This window comes from Pteropus vampyrus, unplaced genomic scaffold, assembly GCF_000151845.1.
Source record: "Pteropus vampyrus isolate Shadow unplaced genomic scaffold, Pvam_2.0 Scaffold70, whole genome shotgun sequence".
Taxonomy (NCBI): Eukaryota; Metazoa; Chordata; class Mammalia; order Chiroptera; family Pteropodidae; genus Pteropus; species Pteropus vampyrus.
In genome coordinates, this window is record NW_011888851.1 from 4,244,747 (window position 1) to 4,260,374 (window position 15,628).

The window sequence follows — 15,628 nt, forward strand, 5'->3', positions numbered from 1 at the left end:
GGATGAGGCAACAAAGTATTGGAAGACAGCCAGAAATCTCCAGGGGAGAGAAAGAGAAAGAATCAATTGGGTTTCTTCAAATGCAGTAGAAGGGTCTTGGGTACTTTTTATAGGATCATTTCTGCTTGCTTTCAGCTAGTTCTGATCTTTGAACCCTTTGGGGATTTAGAGGTTGGCTTAGGTAATTTAAAGTCTCCCAATTTTAATCATGATTTAGAATTTTAAATAATTGAGATTAAAGTGTATTGATTTGGGTTATTAACAGCATAATTGGTTTATCTTAGCTATTGATTCTTAACCTGGCATCTTGGCTCAGAATATTTGGGTTCTCCCTCAGTCTTAGGCATTCATTTCATTTCTGACCTCTCCTTCTTTTATTTCAGAATCATGTCTTCTATTTCTTATGACACTCCAAGTCCCATGTCCAGTTTGGGCTAACACATTTCTTAGACTATAATATTCCTAATAATTTATTTAAGGAAACTTCAAATTTTAAATAATTTATTTCTATATTCAATCACACGTTTTGAGAACCTACTATGTATTATGCTAGGCTTGTGACAGCAGATGACACAACAAAAACATAATTCTCTCCATCAAAAAGTATTTCACCTAGTAAGGGAAATTATTATATATGTTTAATAATAAAAGGGAAGTTTGCCTGAAAACCATTTTATATATTTCCAAAGGGACATACACTATTTTCTCCCCTACTTGTTCCTAACAACTAATTGGAATATCCGCCAAGCAACAATATTCTGAGATCAGTGGCTGCTTTGTTCTTCCTTTCACAGTTTTGATTTTTGGCATTTAAATACTTCTTACATTTCAACATCAGTGAAGAGTAAAAACACTAGGATTTGGTAGTTTAATAGACAGATTTTTCTGGATTTGATTGCATAAAGAAATATATTTGATAAATTCAAGAGTTAGGAAAGTTTGCTTGCCCAATGAGGCAATCTGATCTAATTTAGTGAATGAAATTTAAATCTATTTAAACAGACATCCTCATTTCTATTGACCTTTTCAGTTTATTAGCTCTTTATGCTTTTATTTTATACAAAGCATATGACATTAATATTAAAGGGCAGACTCTCAAAATATTCATGTCATTTTCAGTACAGAATAAACTTTTTTTTTCTAGAAAAGCACAAATATTATGAATGGTTTACCATATTTAGAACATTAGACTATCGTTAATCTTTATCCCTACTACTACTCCTACTAATAATCCAACAATAACAGCTGTCCTAAAGACAGTCTCTGGAATAATGAGTGCAATTTATCTTCCTACATTTTTCTGTACCTAGAGGAACATAATCAACAAAGAAAGATGGGTGATGCATAACACTATTTTGAAAAATATTTTCTACATTAGAAGTTGTAATTAAAATAGCTTTAGATAAAGGATTTGAGATATTCCAGGTTAATATACTATGGACATATGTATGTGCTCATCTTCGGCCTTCACCATCCACAGGATTATTGGGGGAATATCCATAGAAATGGGAAAAAATTGTCTTATATATCCATCTGGCCTTAGATATTTCTCAAAGATAAATGCAATACTTTATATTTATCTATTTACCGTGAAATTTATATACAAAAAGAAGGGTGAGACAAATGGGCATAAAATCATGCTTCTCTGTAAGAACATTCAGTAATACATGTGGATCAGGAAGAGAGTGTTCCCTGAAGACAACTAAAAAAATTTGCCAAAACTGTCTTTTTATTACTTAACCAGATTGCAAATATAGGAAGATTAAAGTTAGGTTAGAAAGCAAGACAGGCAATAATAATCATCTATAAGGAAAAAAAGTTAGGAAGGACCAGAATTCTTTTTTTAGACTACATTAAATGGCCAGAGAATTTTGAATTCTTAGGAGAATAGGAGTTAGAGAATTTCATCATGACTGTTCTAACTCTATAGTGTGGTGTGGGATGTCCAATATTCCCATATCCTGGTCACTTTTATTTTAATGTATTTTTAAATTCTGGACACTGTGTTGTAATTTACTTAAACTCCTGTTTAATGCAACTAAGTTAGAACATATTGAATGAATATACTGATTAAATCGAGCTCTTTTAATAAGATATACTTTAATTAATCTAAAAACAATATAGTATTCATAAAATAGGTTGATTTTGGTGGTTATAGTAAATATATTATTTCATTAGTTTTAATGAAATAATTGCAAAAACTGATGATAAACAATGATAAAAAGGTGGTGCTGTCAAAAATCAATCATGTTTCAAATTCTGAGCAAGTGGGCACTGATACACCTAGCCATTTTACTGATAAGATAACATAAAAAAATTTTTATTACTTAGCCAAATTATTCAGTCCTTTCAGGCTAGCTGCATCAACTTTGGTGATTTTGTTGCCATCGAGATGTAATTCAGTAAGGGAAGGAGGAAGACCTGGAATATGGAAATACAAAATGTTGAATTAGCAGGTAAACATAATTACAGAATGTAGAAAGATGTAATGAGGACATATGCTGTGGATTTTTTAAAAGACATACAGTTTCGAAGGATTTGCTTTTCATCATTTTTATCAGTTTTGCTCTTCATCATTTTCCTTCATCCCTTCTATAATAATATATGCTCTTGGGAGTAGTATAAGCTCTTTCTACTTTTCTCCTAGATTGATTTTAACAAATACATGATTGTGTTTATCACATAGTAGACTTTGCTCCTAGGAATTGTTAGAATACAATTGTAGAACTGAGGTGAAATCCTGAATTTCATTAGTTTCTTACACATTTGTTTATGCACTAATATTGCCATTGATAAAAGATAATAACTTTAAAATGAAGAGATGAGCATTTGAGCTACAATAAAGAGATTCTATATCAGTTAAACTTATATACAGACTTTACCAGGTATTTCGTTAATGAGCATCGTTAATAACTAACACTGATATAATGTGCAGGCCTTAGTCTAAATCAAATTTTTCATAAAAACATTAAATGCCTCTGTAACATGGGTAGTAGAAAGAGCTAAAGCTTTCTTGGAAATTTTAAAATCAAGACTGTTTCTTTATACAAGAGGAGTACAGAGGACTATAACCAAATGACCTGCCATATGTAGAGCACCTGGGGAAATAATTTTAGATCCAAAGTATCCACTAAAACTCTGGATAATACTTCTTGAATGGCTATGATTTCTAAAAATTTGGTAGTATAAATATAAAAGTTTAAATATTTTATTTTCATTTCCTTCTGCCAGCTGAGGAGGTATTATGTTCATATACAACTTTTTAAACAGCATATTGTTCTACTTATAGCAACAAATACAAAAAACCTGCAAATTGGTTATATGGAGAACTTAACATCTGCTTAGCAGAGAGTGTTGGCTATTTGTCCATAAAGAACAAAATTGAAAATAATAGGTTATGTTTGGTCTGAAGTTTTCACTGCATCTTGCTGAATTTTTGTCAAAATTGTCTGTTTAATGTAAAAGTTTAGTTCATATTTGATTTGAAAATAACTATTAGTTTCTCTATGATAGTATGTTTTGTGTGAGAGATGCTAAGGAAAGGAATTCTAGTTACTGAATACCTGATATGTGCCAGACACTGAGATTGACTTTTTTCCTAGCTTAGCTCATTTAATTTTTTTATTTAAATTATTTTTTATTAATCCCATTTCATAGATGAGGGAACAGAGATTCAAAGTTATAAATTTTGTAAGTTATCTAGGGAATATAATATGTTCCTAGATGGCCAAAGGGCATTAAAATAGCATGTTCTTAACTGAAGGAAATGAAAACACAATTGCATTATTATCGTGAATGAATATCAAAAAATCACAGTCACTCCTGGAATAAGAGATTTCAACTACTTGTGTCACCTTAGAATAAATACATGTGGATTTTTACAATACTCCTATAAGTAAAGCAAGTGAGTATGTAACAAAGTAATGAAGGCACATCCTTTCTTTTCTACCACCATGAAAAGATATTTTAAAAATGTTCTAGTGTCTCTAGAACAGTAATTATTCTTATATCTATCATTCTTATCTAGTTTCTAAATGTCTCCTTTTTTGGGACATCAGTTTCCCAAAAAGAAAGTTATAGCCAGGAAGAAGTTTGACTGTGGAAGAAAACTTCACATATTATAGAGAGAGGCAAATTTATAAAGATCATTATTAGCCTTTGCCATTGTAGCATTTAGACAAAGAACCTATACTATAGTTATTTTTGTTGTTGTTCTCTTTTCCTTTTCCATTTTAAGATAAAATATATTGACAGCTTACTTTGAGCCAAATATTATGTGTGTATTATAAGTCTTACTCATATCTATTAATCCTCACAAATATTTTAGAAGATAGATGTCAGTAACAGCTCCATTTAATAAATAACAAAACTGAGGTTTTAGAAATGTGGAATAATTAGCCTAAAGTCACAGAGCAACTAAATGACTGAATCAGACCTCTCACTCTGGTTGGTCTAACTCGAGTGAATTTATAATCTTTCAAATTTATTCCATTGCCTTTCTGTTTCTATCAGTCATGGAAGACAATATGAGAAATTTAAGACTCCCCAAAAGTTGGTGATGTACAGGTAGAAGGGCCCCAGCCTCAGAAAGGTAGACCCATATATTAGATAGGCATAAGTATGCATAGGGGGAAGAACTTAATATGGCAGCAGAGTAAGATAGTCAAACACAGGAGCTCTGATGTCAGCCCAGCACAATCCCAGCTCTGCTACTTCCTAGCTCCAAAACTTTGATCACGATTTGCTTCATCTCTTTAATGCTCATTTTCCTCATTTATGAAACAAGTGTGATAGTACTTACAGAAGATTATTTTGAGGTTTATATAACAAACCCATGAAAAACATTTGGCACAAATGCTGAATAAAATTTAATCACTATAATTTTAACATTATTAAGTATTTAGTAAATAAAGGCAAGCTAGAGATGATGAGAAAAGAGCACCTAGGATAGGGAAACATTATCAGAAAATCAAGAAAAAGCAAATCTTTAAGTGATGAAATGTGTTTTTGTGGGATATTTAGAAAGATGCATTAAGAACAGCAAAATCAAAGATTGTGCTTAATGCAAGTCATCTGGCAGTATGAAGTAGTGGAAAAGACCTGGACTTTAAATCCCAGCTACTTTACTTCACCATCTACAGCTCTAAGGCTTTAAGCAAGATATATATACGTATATATATGATATGCATATATATATATAAAACTTTTTGTATATATAAATATATCATATAATATATAGAATATAAATAAAACTATATTAAATATATATAATCCCTGCACTAGGGATAAAAAGATTATTTGCTACATGAACAAGTCAGAGACTCGACATGAAAATGCTTTATGAACTATATATCAATCTCCCTCTCTCTATCTATGTATATCTATCTATTCATCAGTAGTTGCTATCATGGGTCAGAAACATTTATTCTCTATAGCAAAAAGACTGTGGAGAGGGCAAGGGGTGGTAAGAAACCATTTTATGGAATATGCATTCTAGAGTTCAACTTTCTGTGGAAGTGTAATAAAGGGTAATTGTTTTCTATAGGCAAGTAGCTACATTTTGTATCTAGTCTAAGAACAAGATATCTAAGTTGAAAAGGACCAGATTGAGAGGGAAATTTGAGAGTATAGAGTGGGTTTGTGAAATTGAGAATCTAAGGCAGGGAAAATGTGAAAATTAGAGGAATTTAATTTTGGTTATTTGATGCCTTTTCTGATTCACAAAAATTGGCTTATGTGCTCACCCTGAGTAGCCCTTACTTAACACAATGAACTTATTTCCATGTCTGTGTGATAATTGCTCTAGGCAATAAGCTCCTTGAACTCAGGTAATATAAGTATATCCTATTAACTGCCTCATCTCCCGTGTTTAGTATTTTGCCCAAGCAAAATGAGTGTGCAAAAAATAATACATATCCACTACCTATCTACATATCAGATATTTCTCTAGTTATTTATTTAATTTTAAAACAACCCAACAAGGTGGACGTTAATATTACCCACCTCACAAATAAAGAAAATGAGGCACAGATTTTGAATAACTTGTACAAAGTCCTAGAGGCAATTAGTAACCTTTTGAACTCAAGCAAATGGACTCCAAAATCCACTCTTTACAACACACAACTGCCTGTATTAAATAAGAGTGTGCCACTGTGGATCCTCTCATTCAGAGTAATATCGAAATGTCCTAGGATGGAAAGAAATTCACTGAGGGATTAGAGACTCAAAGCAAAAATTTGCTCAATTTCAGAGGTATTTCCATGTGTCTCTCTCTGTCTTCTTCTCTTCTTCCTCCTCCTCCTCCTTCTTCCCCTCCCTCTTCCCCTTCCCCTCTTCTACTTCTCTTCCTCCTTCTATTCCTCCTGCTTCTTCTTCCCTTTTCCGTTCCTCTTCTCTTTCCTCTTTTCCTTCCCCTTTCCTTTCTCCTTCTCCTCCTCCTCCTCCTTTTTTACAAAGTACTGCTAATGCACTCTATTTTTAAAATAATAACTGACTTATTCCTTTGTGGAATCACTATTCTATAATATAAAATCATTGAGTAGTAAGTTACATCTTAGAAGAGACTGTATAGGTAAAAGAGCCTAGCCATCTGCACAGTGAGCTGACCAGCCCAGGGGTCACCCAGACTCAATAGAAATACTTCTAGAGACAGAGAATTTACTAGAAATTTAGTTGGCCACTTGAGTGACCAGTCAAATTTCTAAAACAGTTTTTAAGTGTCAAAGCTTTTGGAATTAGATTTTTAAATTGCTTTGGAGAATTTTCTATTACCTTGAGGGATGGAGGTTATATTAGTGTCAGCAATGCGGATGTAGGAGAGTTTCTTCATTCCTTGGAAGGCTCCATTATCAATTCCTGAGTTCTTCAGAGGGTTGGTGCCCAGTTCTACAAATACAGTAAGTACAGAGCTTTTAGAGGACAGTTTTAAGATATTGCAGGTCAGAGTAGTGTCTGTTTCAACAAGAAATTTAACAGAAATTTGGTTTAATAATAACTTGAATGAAAAACAAAAGAAATTAAAAGACATGCTTCACAAAGGGATAGGCAAATGGGGTAAAAACATTCCTTATTAAAACAAACATTAAATAATGACAACAAAAAAAACCCCAAAAACATTTAGTAAAGAGTATTATAGCAAAAATAATAACACAGTTATTTAAAGTGCATACACAGCTTTGCCCAGAAATCAACAAAAGCAAGTGTCTATAAATCACACTTATTGTGGGGCTATTACTTTCCTAAAATACATTAAAGTGTTTTTAAATAATTTCAACCTAGCATTTTGTAAGCCAATTAAAAATTACAATTTTTTATGACACAGAGAGTAAAACATTAGAACACACATTTTTAAAGCAAATAATTTATAGACTTTCAGAATAAAACAAATCTACACAAGAGAAAATTATCCCTAAATATTTCCAGTCAAGCACTACTTAGTTTGATCTTTCATCTTGGGCATGTTGTAGTCTAACTTCAGCTGTTGAGTTATCTCTACATTCTCAGATCCCCAAGGACAAGGAATAAAAACGTTGTAAGTCACAATTTCCAAATCCCATTTCTCCTGGCCCTGTTCCAGCCCTTCCTATGGGCTTAAGGCATGTAAGTTCTAACTAATTCACCTTCCTGCAGCTAAAGCTTACTTGAAATCTCTTAAGGTGAAATGTGAATCTTGGTATTAGAGTTATAAGAATATCTGTACCTATGACGATCATCTGGTTTAGTCCATTGAACACAGATTTTTTCACTTTGGTGATCTCATTCTCATGGACACGCAGCTCCTGAAGAGTTTTGGGCATTTTTTCTGGTAATTCCTTCAGCTGATTCTTGGACAGATAAAGTCGTTCCAATTTCTCCAAAGGTGTAAACGCTCCGGGGCTGATTTTGCTAATTTTGTTGTTGACAAGAATCAATGCCTATAGACAGTGAACAAAAACATTTCTTAAAACCTTCCATATATATATATATATATAAAACTAGTGCATAATCTATTTATTCTACCACGGGACTAGCAGAGAAATCTGCTAAGTATCAAGAAATCAGAAAGATTAAGTAGATGTGACTCCTTTAAGAAATGTATGAGTATCTGAACCTCAGAAATTAAAGGGAGAGGAATGTTATAAAATATATGTAACATATTAAACAATATGTAATTTCATAAAGATTGGATTACTAGAGCGACCCGAGATACCTAAAAAGGCATCCGTTCCTCAATCAGTTTTTCAAATTATAAGTCCATCTTCATTGACTATTGTCATGGATTCTACTACAAAAGAGTGGCACCAATTTATACTATCACCAGCAGTGAAAGACAGTAAAATTTGTTGAGGCCTCATAAATTTAGATATAATCTGTTTCCAAAGTTTGTCAAATTAGTACATTATGTTGTAGTAGTTCACTGCTTTACTTTGCATTTCCTTGTCACTTGAAAGCTTTAAAAACTTTCTGTTTATTTTCCTACCATTTATTGTATGTGTTAGTGGAAAGGGATTACTTGATCACAATACTTCTTATTTTTATTAAATTTTAATATATTTTAATAATAGACTTAGAAAATAAAGATATAGTTAATATGATAGGCCAAGACTTAATACATTTTTCTTTTCTTTTGAACTTTTTATGTATAAAGGTTTGATGTGGTCAAATATATTAATATTTTTGGCAATTTTTTTGTTTGTTTCTGAGCTCTCCTAGTATAGGAAATGACTTCTAACTTATTATTGCTATACTTATAGCTATCACCAAACTCAATTCTGGACTATCTCATTCTCTTCCAATGATCTGTATGTCAACAGAATCACACTCTTCTTATTTACATAAATCTCTTTATCAACTAAGTCAAGTAATTTAGGATAATTTCATCAAGTTTTAAGAAATTTGCATTTGCAATTGTAGTACTCTTTTATGCATATATGAAAATGCAGAGGGACAAAAAGAGAATTAGAGTAATGGAAAAGTGATAATTTTCAGTCTCAGAAATGCAATATTTCCTTATAGTAACAGCTGGTTAATTAACCTATGTACTTCCTCACGTAGTTCACATTATTTGACTAATTAAAACTTATTACAAATAATACAATTTTTTTGTCTAATCCTGAAATATGCATTGGTTGATTAAAACAAAATCTTAAGAAATCTCAGTGAATATTATAGAAAGTTCAAAAACTCATGAGAGTTTAAGTCATAGGAAATTGATATTAACAAGCAAAATGTCCAGGAAATCAGTAAAAGCCAGAGCTAGAGAAGGATTGAGAGGATTTGTATAATTAAAGATACCCCTAAATGGTGGATGCTTAATTATAAATGCAAAGGAGATCCTCAATTGTCATCTATGGAAGAAAATTCTGAAAACTTGATATAATTAAATTCATTAAACGTGGTTTGAAAATTTGTTTTATTTTACATTAAGTATTGAAACCTACTATAAAGAATCAGTCTGATGATGTATTACCTATTATTTCAGGTAATAAAATATCACTTTTTTTTGCTAGATAATAATTAGATAATTGCTTATACCTATGAGTATGCTGCTAACTTTTGGAGTAGTATGACATTTGTCCCCAATTATTTCTTTTGCAAAGTAGGAATAATAATAGCACCTGCAGAGGGTTGTTGTGAGAATTAAAAATGATAATGTATATAGACTGCTTCTTTACAAAGCATCTTTCAAATATTATTCTTAGTTGTAAGTTTTAGTCCAGTGAAAAGCATTTCTACCTTCAGTAAAAAATAAAATAAATTTGAAAAATAAATAAAACTATGCAAATTTTGGTCATAATGAGGTAAAATTTTAAGAGCTATATAAATTAGAACTTTGTATAAAACAGATCCATATATGAAAAAAGTCATTCATTTATATACAGTATTGCTAAAAGTAGTTAATGTTAGTTCCATACACAGGGATATATATTTAAGAAGATCTATTTATACAATAATAGACAATGACAAGGTGTTGAGATAAGAAAAAAATGACTAATGGCAAAATACAGCTACCAGAGAAAAAGTCATAGGTTGAACCCCAGGTGTTCTTCAGGAGATTAGCTGATGAAAAGAAGAAAGACAAGCAGAAATGGATTATCATTAGCTAAGAGGCTGAGAATAGACAGTTCTGAGAGAAATAGTTGGCTGGGGGTCAGAAAGTGCCTTGAGTACCATTTAACCTAAAATGGAAGCACAGACTCAAAAATCGGGACAATCTACTTCTTTGGTAACTAAAGAAAAAAGCGATTTAGACTGGGAGGTAGGGGAGAGGTGATGAAAAAGATGATGGGCAATAGAAATAGGGTAGAAGTAGAAATAAAAGCATTTTCACCACCTTCATCCAAGAAAGTGGTTAAGAGGTACAAACTTTTGGTTGTAAGATAAGTCCTGGGGATGTAGTGTCCAGCATGTTGACAATAATTAACACTGCTGTGTGGTATATTTAAAAATTGCCAAGAGAGTAAATCTTAAAATTTCCCATCATAAAAAGAATGTTTTTTTAATTTTTTATATCTATATGAGATGATGGATGTTAACTAAACTAATTGTGGTAATCATATATATATATATATTTATATATACATATAAATGTATATACATATAAATATATACACATATATATTTATATGTATATATTAATATATAGGTATATATAAACATATATATAAATTCATTATGCTATATTCCCTAAACTTATACAGTGCCTGTATGTCAATTATATTTTAATAAAACTGAAAGAAAAAAATGTTGAATCTGAATTAATACTTACAATTTTCTCCAAAGCCACTTACGTATGGTTTACATCGTATGAGGTATTATTATTATTTTTTTAATGATATTTTATTATTAGTTTCAATTACACAGTTTCAAGTATTGGTTAGACATTTATATAGTTTATAAAACGATCCCTCTAACTGATCTTTCTCTCTTCTGGCTCTCCATCTAGCCAACATATTAATGCTAACTACATTCCCTATGCTGTGCTCTCATCCCCATGACCATCTATTAACTACTAATTTGTATTTCTTTAACCCTTCACTGCTTTCTCCCAGCCCTCCCCCTTTCTTCTGGCCATGGCCAGATTGTCCTCTATATTTGTGAGTCTGTTTTTGATTAGTTTTTATTGTTCCTTAGTATGAGGTATTATTTTAAGGGATTTCATGTTTGCTATCAAATTTGTAGGCAAATAGTGCACAGAATCAAGTCAGACTGTTCCTGAGTTTAGATCTCAAATTCTGGCTCTTATTTGCTGTTTGACTATGAGCAAGTAACTTAACTTCTCTGTGCCTGAATAACTTCATCTGTATAAAAGGATTATCAAGAGTGTGTACCTCATAAGAATAGTTATAAGAAATAAGTTAATGTGTATAAGGTATTAAAAACAATGCCTAATAATAGTAATTGCTAAACAAGTGTTTTTTTTATTATTCAGTCTTTGACAATTTTTAATTTAAAAAATTTATTAACTTGAATTTGAAGAAAATATACTGAATGTTGACATTATAACACTTAATTTTCCATTATTTTATAGAATAATTATGTAGTTTTTCTCTACTACATGTAAGTATAAAACTACTCTTACAACATGTACCATTCAGACTGAGCCACAGAGTTGTAAACTGATAAAATTATTGAGAACAAAAAAGAACATTTTTCTGTTAAATCCTTTCTATTTTAATCCTTACTAAATTTTCATTTCTCTCCTTCCTTCTCATTCAAGTGTGGCTTTCCTGGCTGAAATTATGATGTTTATTTACATAATAACAAGGATAGAAATGATCATGAATAAAAGAGTAAGAGAAAATAGCTGTTTACCATCCTCTGGATGGTTGAGAGCTCTAATAAACTCTCTCTCTCTCTTCTTCAATGTATACTTTGAAGTAAAAAGAAAGAGACTGTTGAGATGATAGTTTCCTAAAAACATACTTAGAAGTAGGTGTGGAAAAGAAAGAACACATTATTACAAATGCCAGATTTAATGAGGACATCACAGAAACTAGGTGTCTCTTATTTAAGAATTTGAGTTCAATTATTCAGACTATACTTAAACACACAGGAAGTAGCAATTAGAATCAGAGAATTTTCCTTACTTTAAAAAGAAACTTTAGGGTCAATTTATAAAAATAAAATGAAGCTTCTAAATATTTTAGTTTATTGAAACTAATAATATTTAATTTTTATTATTACCTCTTTTACTTTTTCCAATGGTAGTTTAAATACCATTGACCAACTTGTTGGTATCACCATCTGCTCTCTCTCAGTGAAACAATAACATGAAAGTAGAGAGAAGATCAATAGGGACTCAGGCCCAGTCACCTATCAGTGGAGACAGATCCCACTAGCCCATGGTTTGAGGAGCTCTAGATCAAGCCTTTTCCCACACTGTTTTGGAGCTAGAATCTTTCACTCTAGCCAGTTTCTATGTTTACTTATTTACTTCTTGCTTTCTTCTGCCTTTTCTTTCCTCTAGCACAGAAAGCCCTCTTTACTTCTCTTTTTTTCAAAATTCTGCTAATCCTCTAAGACCCCTTTTTCCATATTTTCTCAAAACACTAACTGGTAACCTGATGTAAAATGATGTCTGATTTTTCACTTATTTGGTATCCATAACATTCACTACTTAAATCATATTATACTTATATTGTTGGACACTTCAATAAATTGACTATACAACTTTCCATGTGCCATGTGTATTAATTAACTGCTCCATGGAGAATCTTAAAATATTGAGAAAAATTTATGCTTCCTTTTAAAATTCTAGTATATTTTCTCCTAATGGATAAATGTTTTGTTTTTCCTTGACTGTCAGATAGTTGATAATTAAATCTTGTCTTCATTATATGGACTCTATAGCATATTATGACCAGGTTATTTTACTTTACATTACATTGTTTCCTTTAAATATATATTTCTTATTTTGATACATAGCAGCCAGATGATGTATTTTTATGTTTATATTTTACTATGTATTATCTATTTTTATTGTATACTCCCTCAATTATTTTTTTATAATAGCTAGAAGAAATAAATGGACATGGCATTAGAATTTTCTGTTTATATTCCCAAACTTACTAATGTATTTTTATGATATTTTTCATAAGAAGCACTAAAATTATCTTCCAGATAGGTCATTCATCACTAGGCAATCCTCTATATTCATTGAAAATTTTAACCCTTTACATTATATCTTTAATATTGGACAAAAATTTGCATCTCTGAAATACCACTCAATTATCAATAGGACAATTCTGTCATCTTACAGTTGAAATAAGCAAATTCAATTTCTGTTCTCCAACATAGCCCTTCACTCATGACCATCAACTGTGCCTGTATGATATAATTTTCAAATTCTTTATCTCTACGATGATCTTTCTTTGGATGCCTTTCTTAAAATGTTTCGCCGAGGACCAGACTCACTACTTCAGGAGCATTCTACCAGAGTAAAGTACAGAGACAGTAAGACTTTTGATATTTATTTGGACATTGAAATCTGGCTTATTAACACTAAATGTGCAATAGTATTTTGAGGGGGAGCCACATTATATTCATCTCATAGGTAGAGAGCTAAACTCCATAACAAATTTTATAGGGATTCTGATGTCCTACGTAAACAGATAATGCATATGTATGTATGTATGTATGTATGTATGTATATGTGTGTGTGTGTGTGTGTGTGTGTGTGTATATATATTCAAAGATAAAATTATATTTACTAAATAAAATGTGAACAATTATTCCTTTTTCTCTTGGTACTAATCTTTGAGCCTCTTCAAAGTTATTTGCATCTCCTAGAATATGGATAAAAGAAACCAAAAGAATACCAGTCTGTTTTTTGTTTTGTTTCACTACCGAAGTACAATCTAATTTATGAAATATGAAAGAGTAAAATATAAAGTATTTTTAAGAAGCAAATACTAAAGATATATGAGGTATATGTAAAAATGGCTAAGTTTTTAGAAGTTAATGAAATGATGCTTTCCTCCTTGATCTTAAGAACAGACTTTGATAAACATTTATGTGCTTATTTATTTCCTTATAATACTTTTGGTCTCACCTAAGTTTTATTTTGAAAAACACTTTAAGTCAAATCTTATAACTCAAAAAAATTAAAAAAATAAATCTTACATGAAGGTTCTTTAGGTTCTTAAAGTCTCCATCTTTGATTTCAGTTATTTTGTTGTTTTGCAGGTCTAGCAGTGTGGTGTCAGGGGGGAGATCTTTTGGTACTTTGTCCAGACCTAGTATGAGAATAAAAGTAATGTGCAATCAGTAAAAAAGGACACATGACTGGGACAGAATCACAAAGGATGTGTTTACAAAGAAATCAATGTTGCAGTGATATTTTTAATAGTACCATATTTTCTTCTAGGAATTATATTAATTGTGACTTAAAGTATCTGCTTTATCTTTTCCAACCAAATCAAAGGACTTTTTAAATTATAAACAAAACACATTATTTTCCCCACGTAATCACTCTTCTGCATAAAAGGAAGATTTGTATTTTGTAAAGGTGTGACTCAAATCATCACTGCACGGTATGTTTTATCTCATTGTTCTTGTTTTAGAAAGTCGATTCCTTGATAGGTGTTAATTGCAAATGATTTATAAATCTGTATTTTTCTACATAAATATCCTGTCGGTAGAGAAGAACTTTCGACAAATCATTGTTAAAGATCCTCTTGATAAATTTCACACTGTCACAAATCTACATTTAAAACTTAAAATTAAAATTATATAAACATGAAAACAAATTGTTGTGTCAACAACTTAAAAATTTATCCAAACTTTTGGGAGAATAGTTCTTTTAGTTTTAATTAGAATGGCAAAACAATATCAATTTTAGTTGATATTTTATGACCAATAGATATGTGGTTAACTAGAATAATATAATCTAAATTTCTTAGTGTAACTTCTCTAAAATTTATTTATAAAACATTACTTTTTGACTTTAAATTTTGGTTGAAAAAAATGAGTTATTGTTTTTAGTTTGTAAGTGTAAACACATCGAATAACCAAATGCTCTATGGAATTAAAAAATATTTTAGTAGTCATTTAACTGGATGTATATGTATGAACCTGTTTTATTCAAAAGTTATGGCATATTAAATAAATCATCATTATGAATGTTAATAAAGAAAAATATTAAATGATATAGCCATTTGCCTTTCTCTCTTCCATTACCTTAATGCCATATTGATGTAGGGTGTTAAACAAAAAATTTTATACTCTATTAACTCAAATTCATGTGATCATTTATGTATTTTATAATTGCAAAACATAAATTAGAAATGTTTTCAACCTCTCCATCATATCTAAAACTTGAAGTTCTGAAGATCATTCTTCCATTCATTCAACACGGCTTTACTGAATACCTCCTAGACATCATCAGTTTATTAGGCTCTGAGTATACAGCAGGAATAAGACAGAAATTGCCCACATCTTCATGGAAAATATAATTTAATCTGCAGTTTTCAATTTAAAAACATTGCAACATAACTGCTATGTTGAAAAGATATCTTTCCAGTTTTAAATCTTAGGTAAGTGCTTACAGGTAAATTATCATGGTAGCCATATTCTATCTTCATATCTTCCTGGAAAATTACAAAAAATGAATCTGAAATCAACTACCATCTAAGTTTTTCCAAATAAT

At 30.9% G+C, this 15,628-nt stretch overlaps 1 protein-coding gene across 2 annotated transcripts in view; it reads right to left on the minus strand.

The window, feature by feature from the left end:
* Positions 1–15,628, minus strand: part of DCN (decorin) — a 36,787-nt gene that overhangs the window by 6,248 nt on the left and 14,911 nt on the right. For both annotated transcript variants that reach the window (XM_011361771.2, XM_011361770.2), the window contains exons 3-6: positions 14,104–14,216; positions 7,700–7,913; positions 6,772–6,885; positions 2,328–2,421 (exon numbers count right to left, since the gene is read on the minus strand). In XM_011361771.2, coding sequence (XP_011360073.1) covers positions 2,328–2,421; positions 6,772–6,885; positions 7,700–7,913; positions 14,104–14,216 — 535 coding nt within the window. The remainder of the gene's footprint in view (positions 1–2,327; positions 2,422–6,771; positions 6,886–7,699; positions 7,914–14,103; positions 14,217–15,628) is intronic.